Genomic DNA, 17,331 nt, shown 5'->3' with positions numbered 1-17,331 from the left:
CAGAAATCGACAAAAAGATCACTAATGAGGAAGAAACTTTAATAGATACGAGTTTGAGTCCGCCGACTTCGCTGGCGAAAATATGCATAGTGATTACGCACGCGACACAAAATTATTTTCATATATAGGGAAAATTATTTATATATATATGATGATGATGATGATGACAGTGGTATTTAAATTGGTCGTATATCGTACGTTCTGATTGGTCTGGATAAGGGTTACGCAAGCGACACAAAATTATTTTAATATATTTAGTACAGCATATGATGATAATGATGATGATGATAGCATGTTAAGTCCTTGGACAACCATTCATAGTTCACAGCAGGACTCTCCATTTAGTATAATTATACTGTACTCGTGTTTCTAAATTCTATCATACTACTGTATCTAGTATCTACCAGAATCTGAATCTGCGACTCAAACCATCGAACACTGCACTACATCAGCTAAAAAAAACGAAAGAGAGAGAGACAGAAACTGTCGTTCGCTTTCCTAATAATGTGAAAGCTCATTTTACTGCTTATTCCAACTGTAGCATATACGTGCAACTGTACATTATACCGTCCGCAACAGATATCCAAATTCGCTGCTACGATAAACTGGACCATGGGAGTATATAGATCAAACGGTTTGAACCGAACCTTTCTCAGGTCTACATGGGACTACTAGAAGAAGACAATATTATGACCAGATGAGGTCAAAAGCGTCTGTCCGTCCAAGAGTGATCAGCCCAGGTCTTCTTCTGCAGTTCTACCGTAGCAGTCCATGACTCTACTGAAGATACCGTACTGTACGTAGGTTTCATTGGTACCGTTCAGTACAGTACTGTATTTCGCAGTGAAGGTACAGTACTATTATACTGTAATACTGTACTGTACAGTACACTTGTACAATGTACAGTACACTTGTACAGTGTACAGTGTACAGTACAGTTAGATCTGAGTTTACGGTAAAGGACAGTATTATGAAAATATCAAATTCATAGCAACCGTTGCTATGTTCTTCTGTAAAGCGTTTCAAGATATAAAGTCATTCCACTGAATTATTCGTATATTGCTAACGTTCAATAGTAAGAGTAATAGGAGTTAAAATACCCTACAACTACATACATTCAGTACTTCCTTGAATTTATTTTTCTCTTTAAAAAATTTGAATTAACTCATCTTACGTTGTACAGGAATCCTACCATCGATCGTTAAATTACGTATCATTAATATAATTTAAAAAATCTTAACAGTAATTGGCCAACACCGTTAATTCCAAGGATTTCATCATGGCAACTGCTGTTGTATCGCATCGCTTCGTCTTTGGTATCAAAGGCGGAGTGACTAGTAATGTCAACTTTCTCGACGAGCAAACTGTTATTTATCCTGCTGGTTCAAACTGTATTTTATACCATATCGATCAGAAATCTCAACGATTTATCCTTGGCTCTGATAAAAGCCAAGGCATGACTGCAATTGCTATCAGTCCTAATCGTCGCTATATTGCTATCGCCGAACGAGGCGATAAACCAACTATTACCATTTATGATTTACATACTTTGAAACGAAGAAAGATTCTTAGTAGTGCAGATCACAACTTCGGCGAATATGTTAGTTTGGCATTCTCTCCAGATTCAAAATATTTAGCATCACAAGGAGGAAAACCCGATTGGACATTACTGTATTGGACATGGGAAAAGTCCAAAGTAATGGCCACAACGAAAACAACAAATCAACAAAGTGCACCAATTTATCAAGTTAGTAATACCATAACATGTCTACAATATATTTTAAATTAGACTATTTCAATCTCAATATAATACAATACGTTGTTAACATGACTTCCATAATAACGATAGCCTTCGTTTTAAAAAGAATTAACATTTCATTTCTTCAAAATAAAGGTAACCTTCAACCCACAGGATAATACACAATTATGTGTTATTGGCAATGGTATATTTAAGCTATTTCGCTACAGTGAAGGTAATCTTAAACAATTCGCTTTCTTGAAAATGGAACCGCACAATTACCTATGCCAGTCATGGGTTACGGAAGATAAAGTCATTGTTGGTACGGACGAAGGTCGATTATTCCTTTTCGAAGCTGGCGAGCTAAAAAATGAATTTACACTTACTACCTCTGCATCAGATTTTAAATCGAGGTATATCGGCAATAATTTTTGAGTAATAGAATAATCCTAATAAATCACTCATGCTATCTTAAAAATATATACAGTATATATATACGTATATATATATCATGGTCATAAAACATGAGAGATAAATGCCTCTCTAATGAATATTGCTAATATTTGTTACTTTCTACAATGCATAGGCCAACGATAGATCAGATAACTGATGCTAAACATGAAGATAAAACTCCAATTAATGATATCGTTACATATGAAAAGGGCTTTATTTGTTGTACAGCCAGTGGTGCGGCTTATATATTTGAAAAAGGTGAAGAAAGAGATTCCTATAAAAAATTGAAAGAAATTAGGCTTCCAATTGATACTCAGCATGCCGATACTCCTGATTCAAGCATCCCTGAAATAAAACATTTAGCTTTAAGCCCATCGGAAGAAAACTTGATTTGTAGCACTAGCGACAATCAACTTTATACAGTTGTTGTATCTACAGCTGATATATCAAAGGTAGATAGACATTTGCTGATTTATTGATCAATAACTGTAATATAGGATAGCAACATCGCCTAAATTAATTTTTTAACTTCTTTTAGGGTGATATACCGCGGTTTGATGTCTTAACATTTCCCTTTCATCGTGATGCAATAACTGGCATGGATACATGTATACGCAAACCTTTAATTGCAACATGCTCTATGGATAAGTCAGTTAGGATCTGGAATTTTGAATCTGGGTAAGTTTCATTTTCTATCAAGTCTTATTTCTCTATGAAAAATGATTTCAAAGTTAACCATATTTTACTAACGATTCTCAACCATAATACAATAGAATGTTAGAATTGCATAAGGACTTTCAGGAAGAAGCCTTCAGTGTAGCTGTCCATCCTTCAGGCTTATACATTTTAGTCGGATTCAGTGATAAATTACGTCTGATGAATCTTTTAATTGACGATATTCGCACATTTCGTGAATTTACTATCCGTGGTTGTCGCGAGGTAACTTTTCATAACTGCTACCTAATACTCTTTTGCAATTTCTGGTTTATACGTTTGTACAGCATATACGATATAATATCAACAATAAACACTTACCAGGCTGTGTGTTAAGTTTATTTATCTTATTGAGTTTCTATTTAATTTGCCGTCTACAGTGCTCATTTAGTAATGGAGGTCACCTCTTTGCTGCCGTACATGGTAATGTTATCCAAGTTTATTCAACAACAACTTTTGATAACGTTACTAACCTAAAAGGACATAATGGAAAGGTAATTTATCTGATAATTAAATTAACAGAATCGATACGTTATCATATATATGTATTTATATACTGTACAGATATTGAAAACTTTCATTTTAAAAAATTTTAAAGGTACGCTCAGTACGTTGGAGTATCGATGATGGAAGTATCATCTCATGTGGTATGGATGGAGCTGTGTATGAGTGGTCCGTTTTCACAAGTAAACGTGAAGGAGAAAGTGTCTTGAAATCTTGTAGCTATACAGATGTAACCGTATCACCTGAGGGGAAGGTTATCTATGCTGTTGGAACTGATCATACGCTAAAAGAAATTTGCGATTCTCAAATTCTTCGTGATATTCATGCTGGAGATGCTGTATTTACACAAGTAGCTATTTCTCATAGCGGCAAAATGTTATTTGCTGGTACCAACAATGGTACAGTTCGATCAATCAAGTATCCGCTAACTGCAACAGGAGAATGGCAAGAATATCAAGCTCATGCCCTTGGAGTCGCAAAGGTAACAAATCAACTTATTGAACTAGTATTATTTATCATATAACATGTCACGCTAATCAATTTTTGGATCAAATCCTAAAATTTTAGCTACGAATTTCGTATGATGACCAATATCTATTCTCAGTAAGTGAAGATGGAAGCTTCTATATTTTCAAAATTAGCGAAAAAGAAGGTAGAGGATTAAAACGGGACAAAGAAGTCGCATTTGCTGAGGAAATATTGATTACTAAATCAGACCTTGAAGAAAAAGTAAGCTTGTCGTATATTTCGTAGCCTAATTATTTTACATACCATAGTTTGGATCGTAAAATACTAAAGGATCTGCTCACTTAATTATAGAATGCAATGATGACAGAATTAAAAACGAGAGTTGATGAATTAAAAATGGAAAATGAATATCAATTACGATTAAAAGATATGAATTATAACGAAAAAATTCGTGAATTAACAGAAAAATTCATTCAAGAGATGGAATCATTAAAAACAAAAAATCAAGTTCTGAAAACTGAAAAGGATAAAGAGGAAACGAGACATGAAGAACAAATACACGACGTTCTAGAAGATCACGCTAAAGAATTGCAAGATCTTGGTAAATAAGATATACAACATGACAGAAGGCATATCAATAACCAGCAATCTCAACTTGCAATATTGCTGTAATGTTATTTATTAGAATCGGCAAATAATCAAAAATTAATGTCTGAATACGAAAAATACCAAGAATTACAAGCTAAAAGTCAAAAAATGCAGGAGGTTTGAAATGGCTTTTGAAATATCTCGTTATCGCACTAAAAAATGGTAAAGAAATATTCGGATAAATAATTTTTCTGTGTAATTTTATCAGGAATATGAACGCCAATTAAATGAAATGGATGAATCTAAAGAAGTATCCCTACAGGATTTAACAGAATATTACGAGAATAAACTACAAGAGAAATCTAGTCAATTGGAACAGGTAAATATCGGACCTTAAAATGGGATTTCAAGAATTGTTATTGAGACTTAGGCGCTAAATAAGATTATTAATGTACCTGTTTGTATCATATAGGCTAATGAGGAACAACAGCAGCTAACAAGAGAATATGATGAAACGAAGAGGCAAATTGAGGAAGATGTCGATAGAGAAATTGTTGATATAAAGAATAAGTACGAGCGCCGATTACGCGATGAAAAAGAAGCTAATTTGAGGCTGAAAGGAGAAACTGGAATAATGAGAAAGAAGGTAAACTATTGAAAGTGGACTGATAGTAGCTATTTCTAGTTGATTGTAGGTATAACTTATTAACTTTTATGACAATTTATTACAGTTTACTAGTCTGCAGAAAGAGATTGACGAGCATAAAGAAGAGATTAAAAAACTACAAGGAGAACGCGTTAAGCTTCAAAATATAATTAAATCTTTGGAAAAGGATATATCCGGTCTAAAGAAAGAAATACAAGAACGAGACGAAACGATTCAAGACAAAGTTAGTCCTATTACTTTTATATTAGGCCCCTGTATCATTAGGTTGTCGGCTTTAAAAATAATATTGAAATTAATAATTTTTAATAGGAAAAACGTATTTACGACTTAAAAAAGAAAAATCAAGAATTGGAGAAATTTAAATTTGTACTAGACTATAAAATCAAAGAGCTTAAAAAGCAAATAGAACCACGGGAAAACGATATCAAAGCAATGAAAGAACAGATCCAAGAAGTAATTATATCTGTTTTCAAATGCTAATAACTCAGTGCAAATCAATTTGCAGAAAATTAAAACTTTTTAAGTTATACTGCACCTTATAATTTCTTTCTAATACTAAATCGATATATCTAATGTGTGTTAATCTTTATTTAGATGGAAAGTGAATTGGAAAGATTCCATAAGCAAAATATCAATTTAGAATTAAATATCTCTGAATTACGATTAAAACTAAAAGCTACCGACAAAGAATTAAGGATCGCCAGGCAAAAGGTTATTATTTGTTCGATACAAGTAACATTTAAATATTTAAATCCAAAAAAGAGCAATAAAAAAATAATGATAGAAATTATCGATTACTTAAACGAAGGTATGCGTTAACATAAACGTACCGATAATCTATTTCAGGTTCGTGATAGTGAAGCATTGCTAAAGAAATTCAAAGTTGATTTACACGATTGCGTTCGATACATACAAGATCCCAATAAATTAAAATTCTCAATCGAGAATTTATACGATAAATATGTCCAAAATGATACGGTAAGTGTACGCCTCATATTAAAGACATCTTTTCTAATATATTACTACTCTTTCTTTAATCAAAGATAATACCGCTTAAATATTTACTTAATTAAATAACTAACGCTTTTTCTTATCGAATTCCATTTAGCCCGAAGCAGCCAACATCGATAATGATATTCAGCGTGAATACGCCAGGCAAAGAGAACATTTGGAGCGTAGCGTCTCGTCTTTACGGAAAAAACTATCAAAAGATTCTGAAATCCATCGAGTTGATAATGTCAAAATCATGCAGGTAATGACAAAGATAGTAGTTTATAATTACCATGATCTTGCATTTTGACTGTTACACTGAAAAGTTACCATGAGGTTTGAATTTTTACAATTTGATTTTTATGTTGACAGGAAAATGTCGCATTAATCAGAGAAATTAATGACTTGAGGAAAGAACTCAAACTTTCAAGAGGACAAATCAATGATCTTGAAGCTGCATTAGGTGTTCGTAAAGGAACAGGTGTAGAATTGTTAGCGACACAAGCATCTCAAACGATGACTAACAAAAATAAGGCAACTACACGAGAAGAAGATGTTAAAATTATTGAAATGCAAAAAGCTGAAATTGCCAAATTAAGAATCCAAATTCAAGAAATTGAAGAACATATTAGTACCAGACCTCCGTCTAATGGTCATTTACCTTCAATTACGGCACAGTAATGATTCAAATAGGATAAATAGGATTATATATTGTAAGTTTCTCATTCTAATTGGAAACTGATTTAAATATTACCCAATGATGCAAGACAGATGATCAGAAATATAAAAACGATTATAGAAACTAAGCTCTAATGCATTAAAACGACTATAATACAACAGTATTATTTCTAATAGAAATAAAAACATTGATATTTATTATCTTAAGATCTGTAAATGTATCTACTCTAAGCTAAATGGAGTTTCCCTATTTAAAGCTAGCTGTAAAATATGATACAAGTTGTAATATTGCCTCAGATAGCGTATCTGCACTTTATCCCTATGAAATTGTAGTAAATTTGTAGAAACCATTAGTCTTTTCGGTTTCAGATCGGTGGTCATCATGAATATGTTTAAAGATTGCCATTATTCTTCCTTTAACATACTTATTGTTTTCTTTATAACGAACGACAATTTTAAACATGATTATAATATAATGTATATTAATATACTCGATGACAGACTAAATACAATAAAATATACTTTGAGAACGCATTGATTTTAAGATTCTTTAATCTTAACTTTTACTTGGTTAAGATGCTATAACTTAAAGGTTAATTTAATATCGTTTGATATTACCTATGTACATATATCGAATACTGTATAATTTTATATGCTCAGTTATAAATGCTATATATAGGCTTATAAATATTAGAAAACTCTTAGGATATCGATTGAGGCTATTTTCAGGTAAAAGCTGTTTCGAAGAATTCAGATGCTTCAAAGTAGTGTTAGCGAGATGAACTCGATATAAGATATCAATTGAACTACATAGTAGAATATCAAACTGTTAGCTACGAGTATATCCGCACTTTAATTCATACACTCATCTCGTCCGAGAAAATAAAGTAGAGACTTATGACTACAACTCTAAATTGCTTTACGCTATACCATAACGCAAACATACCAAATATCTCCTTACAAGATAGTATTCTCAAATTCAGTGTTGTCAATACTATAACTGTCTATTATTCAGTTTAATTTATTCAAGTAATTAATTAGACTATTACATCCTTCCATGATGTTCAATATGAATAAATTTAAATAACAAAATTATAAATCTAATGTCGTTACCTAGCAACAGTTACCGTTAGTGACTACCTGTTGTTATCCGTGATTGGATAAATATTGTAATACAGTTAATGAAATCAAGTTACTGCCTCCTTTTCAACAGTTTCTTGATATATTTAATGTTGTATTGGTTTACTGTACTTGGTAAAAAAATAACTGATAGAAAATTTTGGCATTTGCCTCGCTGCTAAGCGATTACTAATTATCGTCCATCATTACTTAGACATAATTTAGTTTACTGATTGTTAATACTGTAATAACAGGTTGATAACTATTACAATCTTTTTAAATTATCGTATTCAAGAGTAAAGATGGCTTTAGCACAATTATCGCATCGTTACGTATTTGGCTTAAAAGGTGATCTAAGAGACACAGTTAGCTATTTAGACGAGCAATCCATCGTTTACCCTGTTGGATCGAACTGCGTTGTCTATAATGTCGATCAAAGAAGTCAAAAATTTATCATTGGATCGGAGAAAAGTCAGTACACATCAGCAATTGCTGTTAGTACGAATAGGCGCTATGTTGCTATTGCTGAACGAGGAGATAAGCCTACCATCAATATCTATGATATTCACTCTTTAAAACGAAAGAAGGTCTTAACATTACCGGAATGTACATCTAATGAGTACGTTAGCATGGCATTTTCACCAGATTCTAAATATCTAGTAACACAGAGTGGTAAGCCCGATTGGACATTAACTTATTGGACATGGGAAAAATCGAAACCATTAGCTTGCGTCAAGACAACTAATCAGCACAATGCCACAATTTATCAGGTAATAATTCAACTTGCAAGAAATACAAGATTTATTTAAAATTTGAGCGAGATCATTAGATTGGGATCGTCATCCTTGATTACATTGCAACTGCTTGTATATACTTGATTATGTTTGCTAGTAGTATTATAATCTAAAATTAAAATAATGACAGTTTAATTCGTTTTGAGATGTGATAATGAACGTTTTTAAGAATGGAAAGTCAACGAAGTTCGCATATGTATATATATACGCGTAATATTTAATCCACATATTCTAGATAGAATTCGAAATACATAACACTTTCAACGCTTTGACGATAAATTTACTAAAAAATATTTGATTCATCATATCTAATAATTATTGTCTAAAGCTATAAATTTTGCATCGTTTGAAATTGATGGATGATCAAATGATTTATAAAATAAAACATAATCCCCAGGGTTGTTTAAGATAGAGTAGGATAATTTTTAACGTAGAATTTCATTGCTTGTTAGAGCTGCACCATCATTTTTTAGGCACACATGATATGAAATTTTAATATTAATACTGGATTAACTTAACACCAATTAGGTTACATTCAATCCTCAAGATAATTCTCAAGTTTGCGTAACTGGAAGCGGAATATTTAAATTATTTCGTTATAATGAAGGCAATTTAAAGCAGTTTGCTTTCTTAAAAATGGATCCACAAAACTATTTAAGTCAGAGCTGGTTGAGTGATGACAAAATTATCGTTGGAACTGATTCTGGTAGATTACTTCTACTAGAAGCCGGTGAATTAAAAAATGAATTTAGCATCGTTAGTCCGACTGCCGAATCACGCCAGCGGTAAGGTTAATTTGTCTTAAGATACTAATCGTTTCAAACTTTGGACCGTAGAAAAATATTGCTTTAAAATTAATTATTGAATTTACTATCTGAAATGGTCTTAGATCGACGACAAATACAATTATGGAAGATAAAATAATTGATGATCGCTTAGCTATTCACAGTATCGTTAGTTATACTAAAGGATTTATATGTGGTTGTGCGAATGGATCGGCGTATACTTTCGAGAAAACCGATGAAAAAGATACTTATAGAAAGACGAGAGAAATGGCGTTACCTTCATCATCCTTGAGAAAAGAGGAAACAGTTAAACATTCACCTAGTATTAAAACTATAACTATTAGCCCATCGGAAGAAAATTTAATTTGTAGCAGTAGCGACAATCAACTTTATACCATTTCTCTATCATCAGCAGATATGGCCAAGGTATGTAAAGTATAAGTAATAGAAGAAAAGTATCTGTTTTCAATGAGTAAACATCCATTTATTTTAATAGGGGGAGATTATTAGTTTTGAGTTACTTTCTTGCTCCTTTCATCATCATGTTATCAGTGGCCTTGATATTTGCGTACGTAAACCCCTTGTCGCTACCTGCTCGATGGATCGATCAGTCAGAATTTGGAATTACGAAACTGGGTAAGCAAAAGAAGTCACGATGCCTGCAATTAACTAGATTGACATAATTCTCTCAGACTCTATTGACTTATACTATCGAGTTTAGTTTTAAATCAATGCTAAACACACTTTTAAGTGTGTTTCTATTTTTAAAACATTCCTTTACTTAAAGCTGTAGATAACTTACATTTGAGGTACACTTTTAGTAGGAAAATACCATTTCTGTTTGTTTATAATAGAGAGTAAACGATAAAACCTAACCACGGTCCCATAACTTTTCTTAGATCATTGGAATTATACAAGGAATTTCAGGAAGAAGCCTTCAGTATTGCTTTGCACCCGTCCGGTTTATACGTATTAGTTGGATTTAGTGATAAACTTCGTCTAATGAATCTGCTAATTGATGATATTAGCTCTTTTAAAGAGTTTACCATCCGTGGTTGTCGCGAGGTAATATAAAATTATTTACTAATTCGCTTACCTAAGATTTGTTAGTATTTTATCTTACTATTAGTTTCATAGCAAGTGTACAGGATAATCAATTAGAGATATTTTAAATAGATAAGCATGAGCTCTTCTTAAACATTTTTATTCTTGATTACCTACATTGGATAGTGTTCATTTAGTAATGGAGGCCATCTATTCGCTGCAGTTCATGGTAATATTGTTCAACTCTACTCGACATCTACATTTGAAAATGTCATGAACTTGAAAGGCCATAACGGCAAGGTAAATGCCAACAATAACGATCGAGTATTTCATTATCAAATAATTTATTCTATATCGTGTAAATCCGATAAAATCACTATTCTTTCCATCTATATGTTAAATAATAAATATCATAGTATTCTTAGAAGTTATAATTACAAGTACTTGATGTAATCTACATATTTCTTGTAGAGCAGTATCAGTAGGGTAAATTTCTGATCCCTGATATATAGATGTAGTTTACCATAGCCGAATGAATGGTTATTGCATTATAAAATAATTTAATGAGCCTTCTTAAAGTACTATTTACAATTAGTTTAGATAATAAAATATTTCAGATTCTGTTTAAAGGGAAGAAATTCAAAAATATTCCGTCGGTATTTTAATAAAAGTCGACAAAATTCTAATTTATACCTAGGTTAAAGCTGTGCGATTTAATGCTGAGGATAGCAAGATTGTTTCTTGTGGCATGGATGGGGCTATTTGTGAATGGTCATTAATTACAGGAAAACGTGAAAGTGAAAACGTTTTAAAGACTTGTAGCTATTCCGATGTTGTTATTGCATCTGAAGGACGCACAGTTTATGCTGTTGGATCAGATCGTACTTTGAAGGAAATTTGTGACTCCCAAATTTTACGGGAGATCCAAACTGGTGAAGCAATCTTCACCCAAGTTGTCCTCTCCAACAGCTCTCGAATGTTATTTGGAGCTACCAATTTAGGTACTATCCGCTCAATCAAATATCCCTTAACTCCATCGGGCGATTCGCAAGAATATCAGGCACACAGCGCTGCCGTTACTAAGGTAAGCACTTAACTTTAATTTATTTTACAACCCTTGATACGTAAAAAGCTTCATTTAAAGCTAGTGAATAACATATTTCATTCGTTATTGATCGTTATGATACCATATATAATTGTCAGAATTAGTAGTGAGCGATAATAGTATACCTTGTACATAGATTATGGTTGATTTCAATCGTCAAGCTCTCTAGTAACATTGTTTTACTGATATTGGATTAGATGAAAATTTCTTCCGATGATAATTACTTGCTGTCTGCTAGCGAAGATGGGAGTTTCTACATTTACAAAATTATCGATAAAGATGGACGTGGCTTAAAGCGAGATAAGGAAATCACCCATGCCGAAGAGATATTAATTACGAAACGCGATTTGCAAGGAAAGGTAAGGTCGCCTACTTATAAAATTTTCTGTCACGCGTATTCCTTAATTTCTCCAAGAAAAGTCCATAACGAACATACGTAGAGCCATTAGGTGTGATGGGAAAGTAATTTAAAAATAGCTGCTCTTCAACTCCCTTATCTAGTCGATACAGAGTGACTAGGAAATTGAAATGGTTATTATTTTTATCCTTAAACTAGTTCAGAACATCACGATAAAAGTATTAAGTCGTCTAAGGGTTTAGTCTTATTTTCATGATCATTGGCTTAACTGCATCAAAAAATATCATGGATCAATCTTGACCTAGACGATGTTTTAATTCGACCACCATAACATAAAAATTCAAAATCTATTCTTTGACCCTTATAATATCGTGTGATTCTACATTATGATAATAAAATTAAAGTCTTTGCCATATATAGTTATCTTGAAATTCAAAATGCTTAGTCTTTAATCATTGGAATACTATACGAAGTAATAATGACGAGAAATTTAAGACCTTTCAGTTTTATGTGCATTGCCCTAGTTTTAAAATATATCTCTAGACTAATATGTATACACTACATCGAGTTGATGCACTATAAAATAATGTTAAAAATTAAAATGGCTACTTCTTCAACCTTAAACTATTTTAGAATGCAATGATGATTAATTTAAAAACTCGAGTGGATGAATTAAAAATGGAGAATGAATATCAACTACGATTAAAAGATATGAACTATAATGAAAAAATTAAAGAACTGACAGAGAAATTTATTCAAGAAATGGAATCATTAAAAATTAAAAATCAAACTTTAAAAATGGAAAAGGAAAAAGAAGATAAGCGCTATAATGAACAAGTCGACGACATCCTAGAAAAGCATAACGAAGAAGTACAGGAGTCAGGTAAGCCTAACTTTTAATATTCTTTCCTACTAATTTACCATCTAATTTAATCTATGCCTCATAATGTATGATTCTAGTTTAAAAAATAGTCCATTTTCCATTTATTATCGCAATAGAAATTGCCAATAGTCAAAAATTAATGTCAGAATATGAAAAGTATCAAGAATTACAGTCCAAGAGCCAGAAAATGCAAGAGGTAACAAAGCTAAATACTTGAGCATTTTATCGATCCTTTTAAGTGAGTTTTTTAATCCACTTCAAATTAAACGATCCACAATACTAGTACTTAAAAACTCTATAGACTACTTTAATTATCTTGTAAAAGCCTTGCTACTAAATTCTAATAATCGTTACTTAGGAATATGAACGCCAACTAAACGAAATGGAAGAATCGAAAGAACAGGCATTGCAGGAATTAACGCAATATTATGAGCATAAATTAACCGATAAAACAGGTCAATTAGAAGATGTAAGTGATGACATAAAAATTAATAACAAAAGTAATGAATAAATCGACCTTTTCATTCAAAATTTTTCGACATTTATATAGCATATGATCTATTCTCGATCTATCATTAATCACTAGCTTATTCTTTAGGCTAATGGTGAACAACAGAAATTGACCAGAGAATATGAAGAAATCAAGAGACTGATTGAAGAAGATTCAGAAAGAGAAATTCTAGATATTAAGAACAAATATGAACGACGACTACGAGATGAAGGCGATTCCAATAAAAGATTAAAAGAAGATACTAAAAAAATGCGACAACGAGTAAGTATCGCGTTGAAAATTTCGTTCCATATCATAATCATGCTCAAACAGTCTATTATAAGCTAGGGAATTGTATAGGATACTTTTCTGTCGATGATTATAATAAAACTTGATATATATGAAACTCAGTTATAGAATAATTCAAAGATAATCCGATAACATTAAATAAAATTAGCGCAAAAGTTTAAATTAATGTTAGCAGTTATTGATTATACTACATTTGTTGATCAATGAACGATGGCTACTCTTCTTTTAAAGTGATTACATAAAAGTTATAAACTTCCAACTTATACACTATACGTTGGCCATTGCGGCCATAATCAAACTTAATATTTAAGTAGTTTAGATATTAGACGAGTTGTAAATAATCTTAGCAATATTAGACTGCAATTCTAGCTAGCATGGGTAATAAATTATTTTGTAAGGAAATGGTAGCGATACTGCTACTGAACGATAAAGAACTATGCGTTGAAATTTGAAAATAGTTTTTATATAACTGAAAACATATCCTACGTTAAACCTTACTTTTATGATGATAGTTTTCCTCACTGCAAAAAGAAATTGATGAACACAAATCCAACATCAAAAGTAATCAAGGCGAACAAGTGAAATTACAAAATATCATCAAATCCTTAGAGAAAGATATTGCAGGATTGCAAAAAGAAATTCAAGAACGAGATGAAACCATCCAGGATAAGGTAAACACTGATATAAGATGGATAATTTCCTAGTGAATCTGCCACTATGTATATTTGAATACCGTCTCTAAAAGAATATTCATTTACAAGAATGTAGCGCTAAACCCACAACATTTTTTTAGGAAAAACGAATTTATGATCTGAAAAAGAAAAATCAGGAATTGGAAAAATTTAAATTTGTATTAGATTATAAAATTAAAGAATTGAAAAAACAAATTGAACCGCGTGAGAATGATATTACATCTATGAAAGAACAAATTCAAGAGGTGAACAGTAGTATTAATTATTATAACGATAGATTAAATTATGATATAGCACCAATCTATCGAGATTGATTTATAGCGCAGTAAAGCAATATTTAAGAAAGCTCTTCATAATATGACTGCTTGAGATTATAATTTGAAAATGCATTCAGAGTACTATAGCATAGCACCTAGTCTTAGTTTATATAGGTTTTTCTTCACTGTAACATGATAATTTGAAATTAAACAATAGAGTAGTAAAGAATTGTATATCTAAGTAGTAATGATATTTTCTAAATTACTGGATGATTTAAAGTTGAGTAGAAATGCATTACAAGATACTAAAGCAGCCACAGATTTTAGCTTTGTAAATTCTTCTCGCGATTCCATTATGACATCACAAGCTAAATAAAGTTAATTTAGAATTTGATTGTTTCGATTAGATGGAAAATGAATTGGAAAGATTCCACAAACAAAACATGATTCTCGATTTAAACATATCTGAGCTACGATTAAAACTGAAAGCTTCGGATAAGGAACTAAATACAGAAAATCTGCGGGTAAGAAACAAACTTTTGCACATAGATTATACCATTGTTACTTTTGTAAAATGCTCACAAGGCCAATTTTTAATCATTCCATGTAACGTTTAATTGGAGTAAATATTCCATAAGAATGAGATAGAAGATCCTTGAAATTATTTAGATAGTGCTAACCCAGTTGTGCTGTCTTTCTATTAACCATTCATTAGTTACGAGATAGCGAAGCCACTTTAAGAAGATTCAAGGTTGATTTACACGATTGCTACAGCAATGTCGGAGACCAAAAACCTTTAAAAGACACCATTGTTGGACTCTATAACAAGTTTATACAAAATGAAACGGTAAATATTACATATAGCAAATATAGATGCTAGAGCTCTCAGTTTTTAAGTAATAGCTTGGAGTTGTTCAATATTCATACTTACGAATAGTTAATCTTTATGAATGAATAACTCAACCTAAATATTCCATTTACTTAATCTATCTAGAGAGATGTTGTCAACTTGGATAATGATATCCAGAGAGAGCACGCAAGACAACGTGAACATTTAGAACGTAGTGTTGCTTCTCTTCGTAAAAAGTTATCGAAGGATTCAGAAATACACCGAATTGATAACGTGCGAATTATGCAGGTAAATATTTTGACCTATTCATATAGTAAAGTTATCGATGAACAGCAGCAGTTGTCACGTAGTAGAAATTTTACGCTTAAATTATGACACTCAAATATGCGTACAAGTAAATATAATAAATAGGAACGATTAGAATTAGATAATACATTTAAAACTCAACATACGAGAGTAAAGAATTCATTGTTGGGGCTGTACCGAAACTTATCCGTTGCTAGAAATATAAATACTGTTGAAAAGAGTAGCTATAAAATGCAGCTCCTAAATTAACACATTTCTTTTTTGTTTTCAGGAAAATGTATCTCTAATCAGAGAAATTAATGATTTGAGGCGTGAAGTTAAGATATCAAGAAATTTAGTACAAGATCTAGAGAATTTCTATGAATCAAGAAGATCAATTGGAAGTAGTGATACTACTAGTCATAATAGAATTGCCAGCTTGCAAGGTTCTATTACAGCAGAACCATTTGTCGGTGAAGATAAAAAAATTATTGGCATGCAAAAAGCTGAATTAACCAAACTACGCGCTAAATTACAGGAGTTAGAGGAAAGTGCCAATGCAAGACCCTCTTCTAATCAGGCTAAATCTCATCCACTCGCTGCTATAATGTAATCGCACGATCTTAGTTGATTCTATTTTGCATAAAACTTTTGTAATAGCTACAAGTCTAACGGGATCTGATATCTTTATACAGTTTAGTCGATAAAATTTAAAACCTCCATATTTATCATCATGCATAATGTAAATAAGAATATGTGTCATGATATACTGAATAAGGTCTACTCTATTGAGTAGGGTAACTTTCAAGAATGATACGAGTCTCACTCATGTTATATTGATAATCCAAATCATACGTACTAAAGATGACAGTATCAACTTTAAGATGAAGACATAACAATCGAAATATTAGGATATTTCATTTTTTGTAGGAACGCGACATATTATATAAATACAGATGTAGTTAAGATTCATTTTACAACTTAACTTTTAAGTAATCTTGACAATAAACATGACGACGATGAATTCTCTGTATTATAACAAAATTTAAATCAATAAATGTTTCGTAAAATTACACTTTATGATTGTCATAACTTATTTTTATCGCTCTGTGCATAACTAAAGTAAATAACTGTTTCTAAAATTTAAGAATTATTTGATAAACGGTTGTCTTTATTAGTACGCCAGACTCGTAGATGTCAGAATAAAGTGCAGAAGAATAAATCACAAGTTAACATTTTTACTCCAAAAACATACATACAATAGATAACTACTATTTCTTCATCTATAATATGGATATACAAGTATTTATATAGGTACATATTTGTTATATACAATCAGTATTTTAATTTAAAAATTTAATACTGCTTTATATTTACATTGTTCGTTCAAGATTATTTTGAAAAAAAAAACCATTGCTCTTAGACTCTGAATTTATATGGCCATCAAAAATTCGTAAGTTATCGCTTCAGACGTAGAAAAAAAGCATGTCTACAATCGGTACTATCCTCCGGTAAATACTTATCGTAAAAATCTAAGATGAATTCATCAGGCTTAAAACC

General features: G+C 31.6%; 2 protein-coding genes across 2 annotated transcripts; both read left to right on the top strand.

The window, feature by feature from the left end:
* Positions 1 to 1,279: 1,279 nt before the first annotated feature.
* On the top strand, positions 1,280 to 5,123 carry TRIADDRAFT_27651 (uncharacterized protein; the record flags this gene model as incomplete). The annotated part of the gene is made up of 13 exons (XM_002114213.1): positions 1,280 to 1,747; positions 1,895 to 2,151; positions 2,181 to 2,252; positions 2,325 to 2,643; positions 2,730 to 2,869; positions 2,965 to 3,130; positions 3,286 to 3,399; positions 3,504 to 3,890; positions 3,977 to 4,138; positions 4,229 to 4,478; positions 4,563 to 4,642; positions 4,734 to 4,844; positions 4,938 to 5,123. 13 exons carry the CDS (start codon positions 1,280 to 1,282, stop codon positions 5,121 to 5,123), a joined length of 2,712 nt encoding a protein of 903 aa, XP_002114249.1.
* Positions 5,124 to 8,221: 3,098 nt separating this feature from the next.
* Positions 8,222 to 11,638, top strand: TRIADDRAFT_27693 (uncharacterized protein; the record flags this gene model as incomplete). The annotated part of the gene is made up of 7 exons (XM_002114212.1): positions 8,222 to 8,689; positions 9,242 to 9,498; positions 9,603 to 9,924; positions 9,995 to 10,134; positions 10,398 to 10,563; positions 10,729 to 10,842; positions 11,240 to 11,638. The coding sequence occupies 7 exons, from the start codon at positions 8,222 to 8,224 to the stop codon at positions 11,636 to 11,638; spliced, it is 1,866 nt and encodes a 621-aa protein (XP_002114248.1).
* Positions 11,639 to 17,331: the final 5,693 nt, after the last annotated feature.

Source organism: Trichoplax adhaerens, genomic scaffold (assembly GCF_000150275.1).
Source record: "Trichoplax adhaerens TRIADscaffold_7 genomic scaffold, whole genome shotgun sequence".
In the NCBI taxonomy this organism is placed as follows: Eukaryota; Metazoa; Placozoa; class Uniplacotomia; order Trichoplacea; family Trichoplacidae; genus Trichoplax; species Trichoplax adhaerens.
This window is presented reverse-complemented; position numbering and strand designations above follow the sequence as displayed.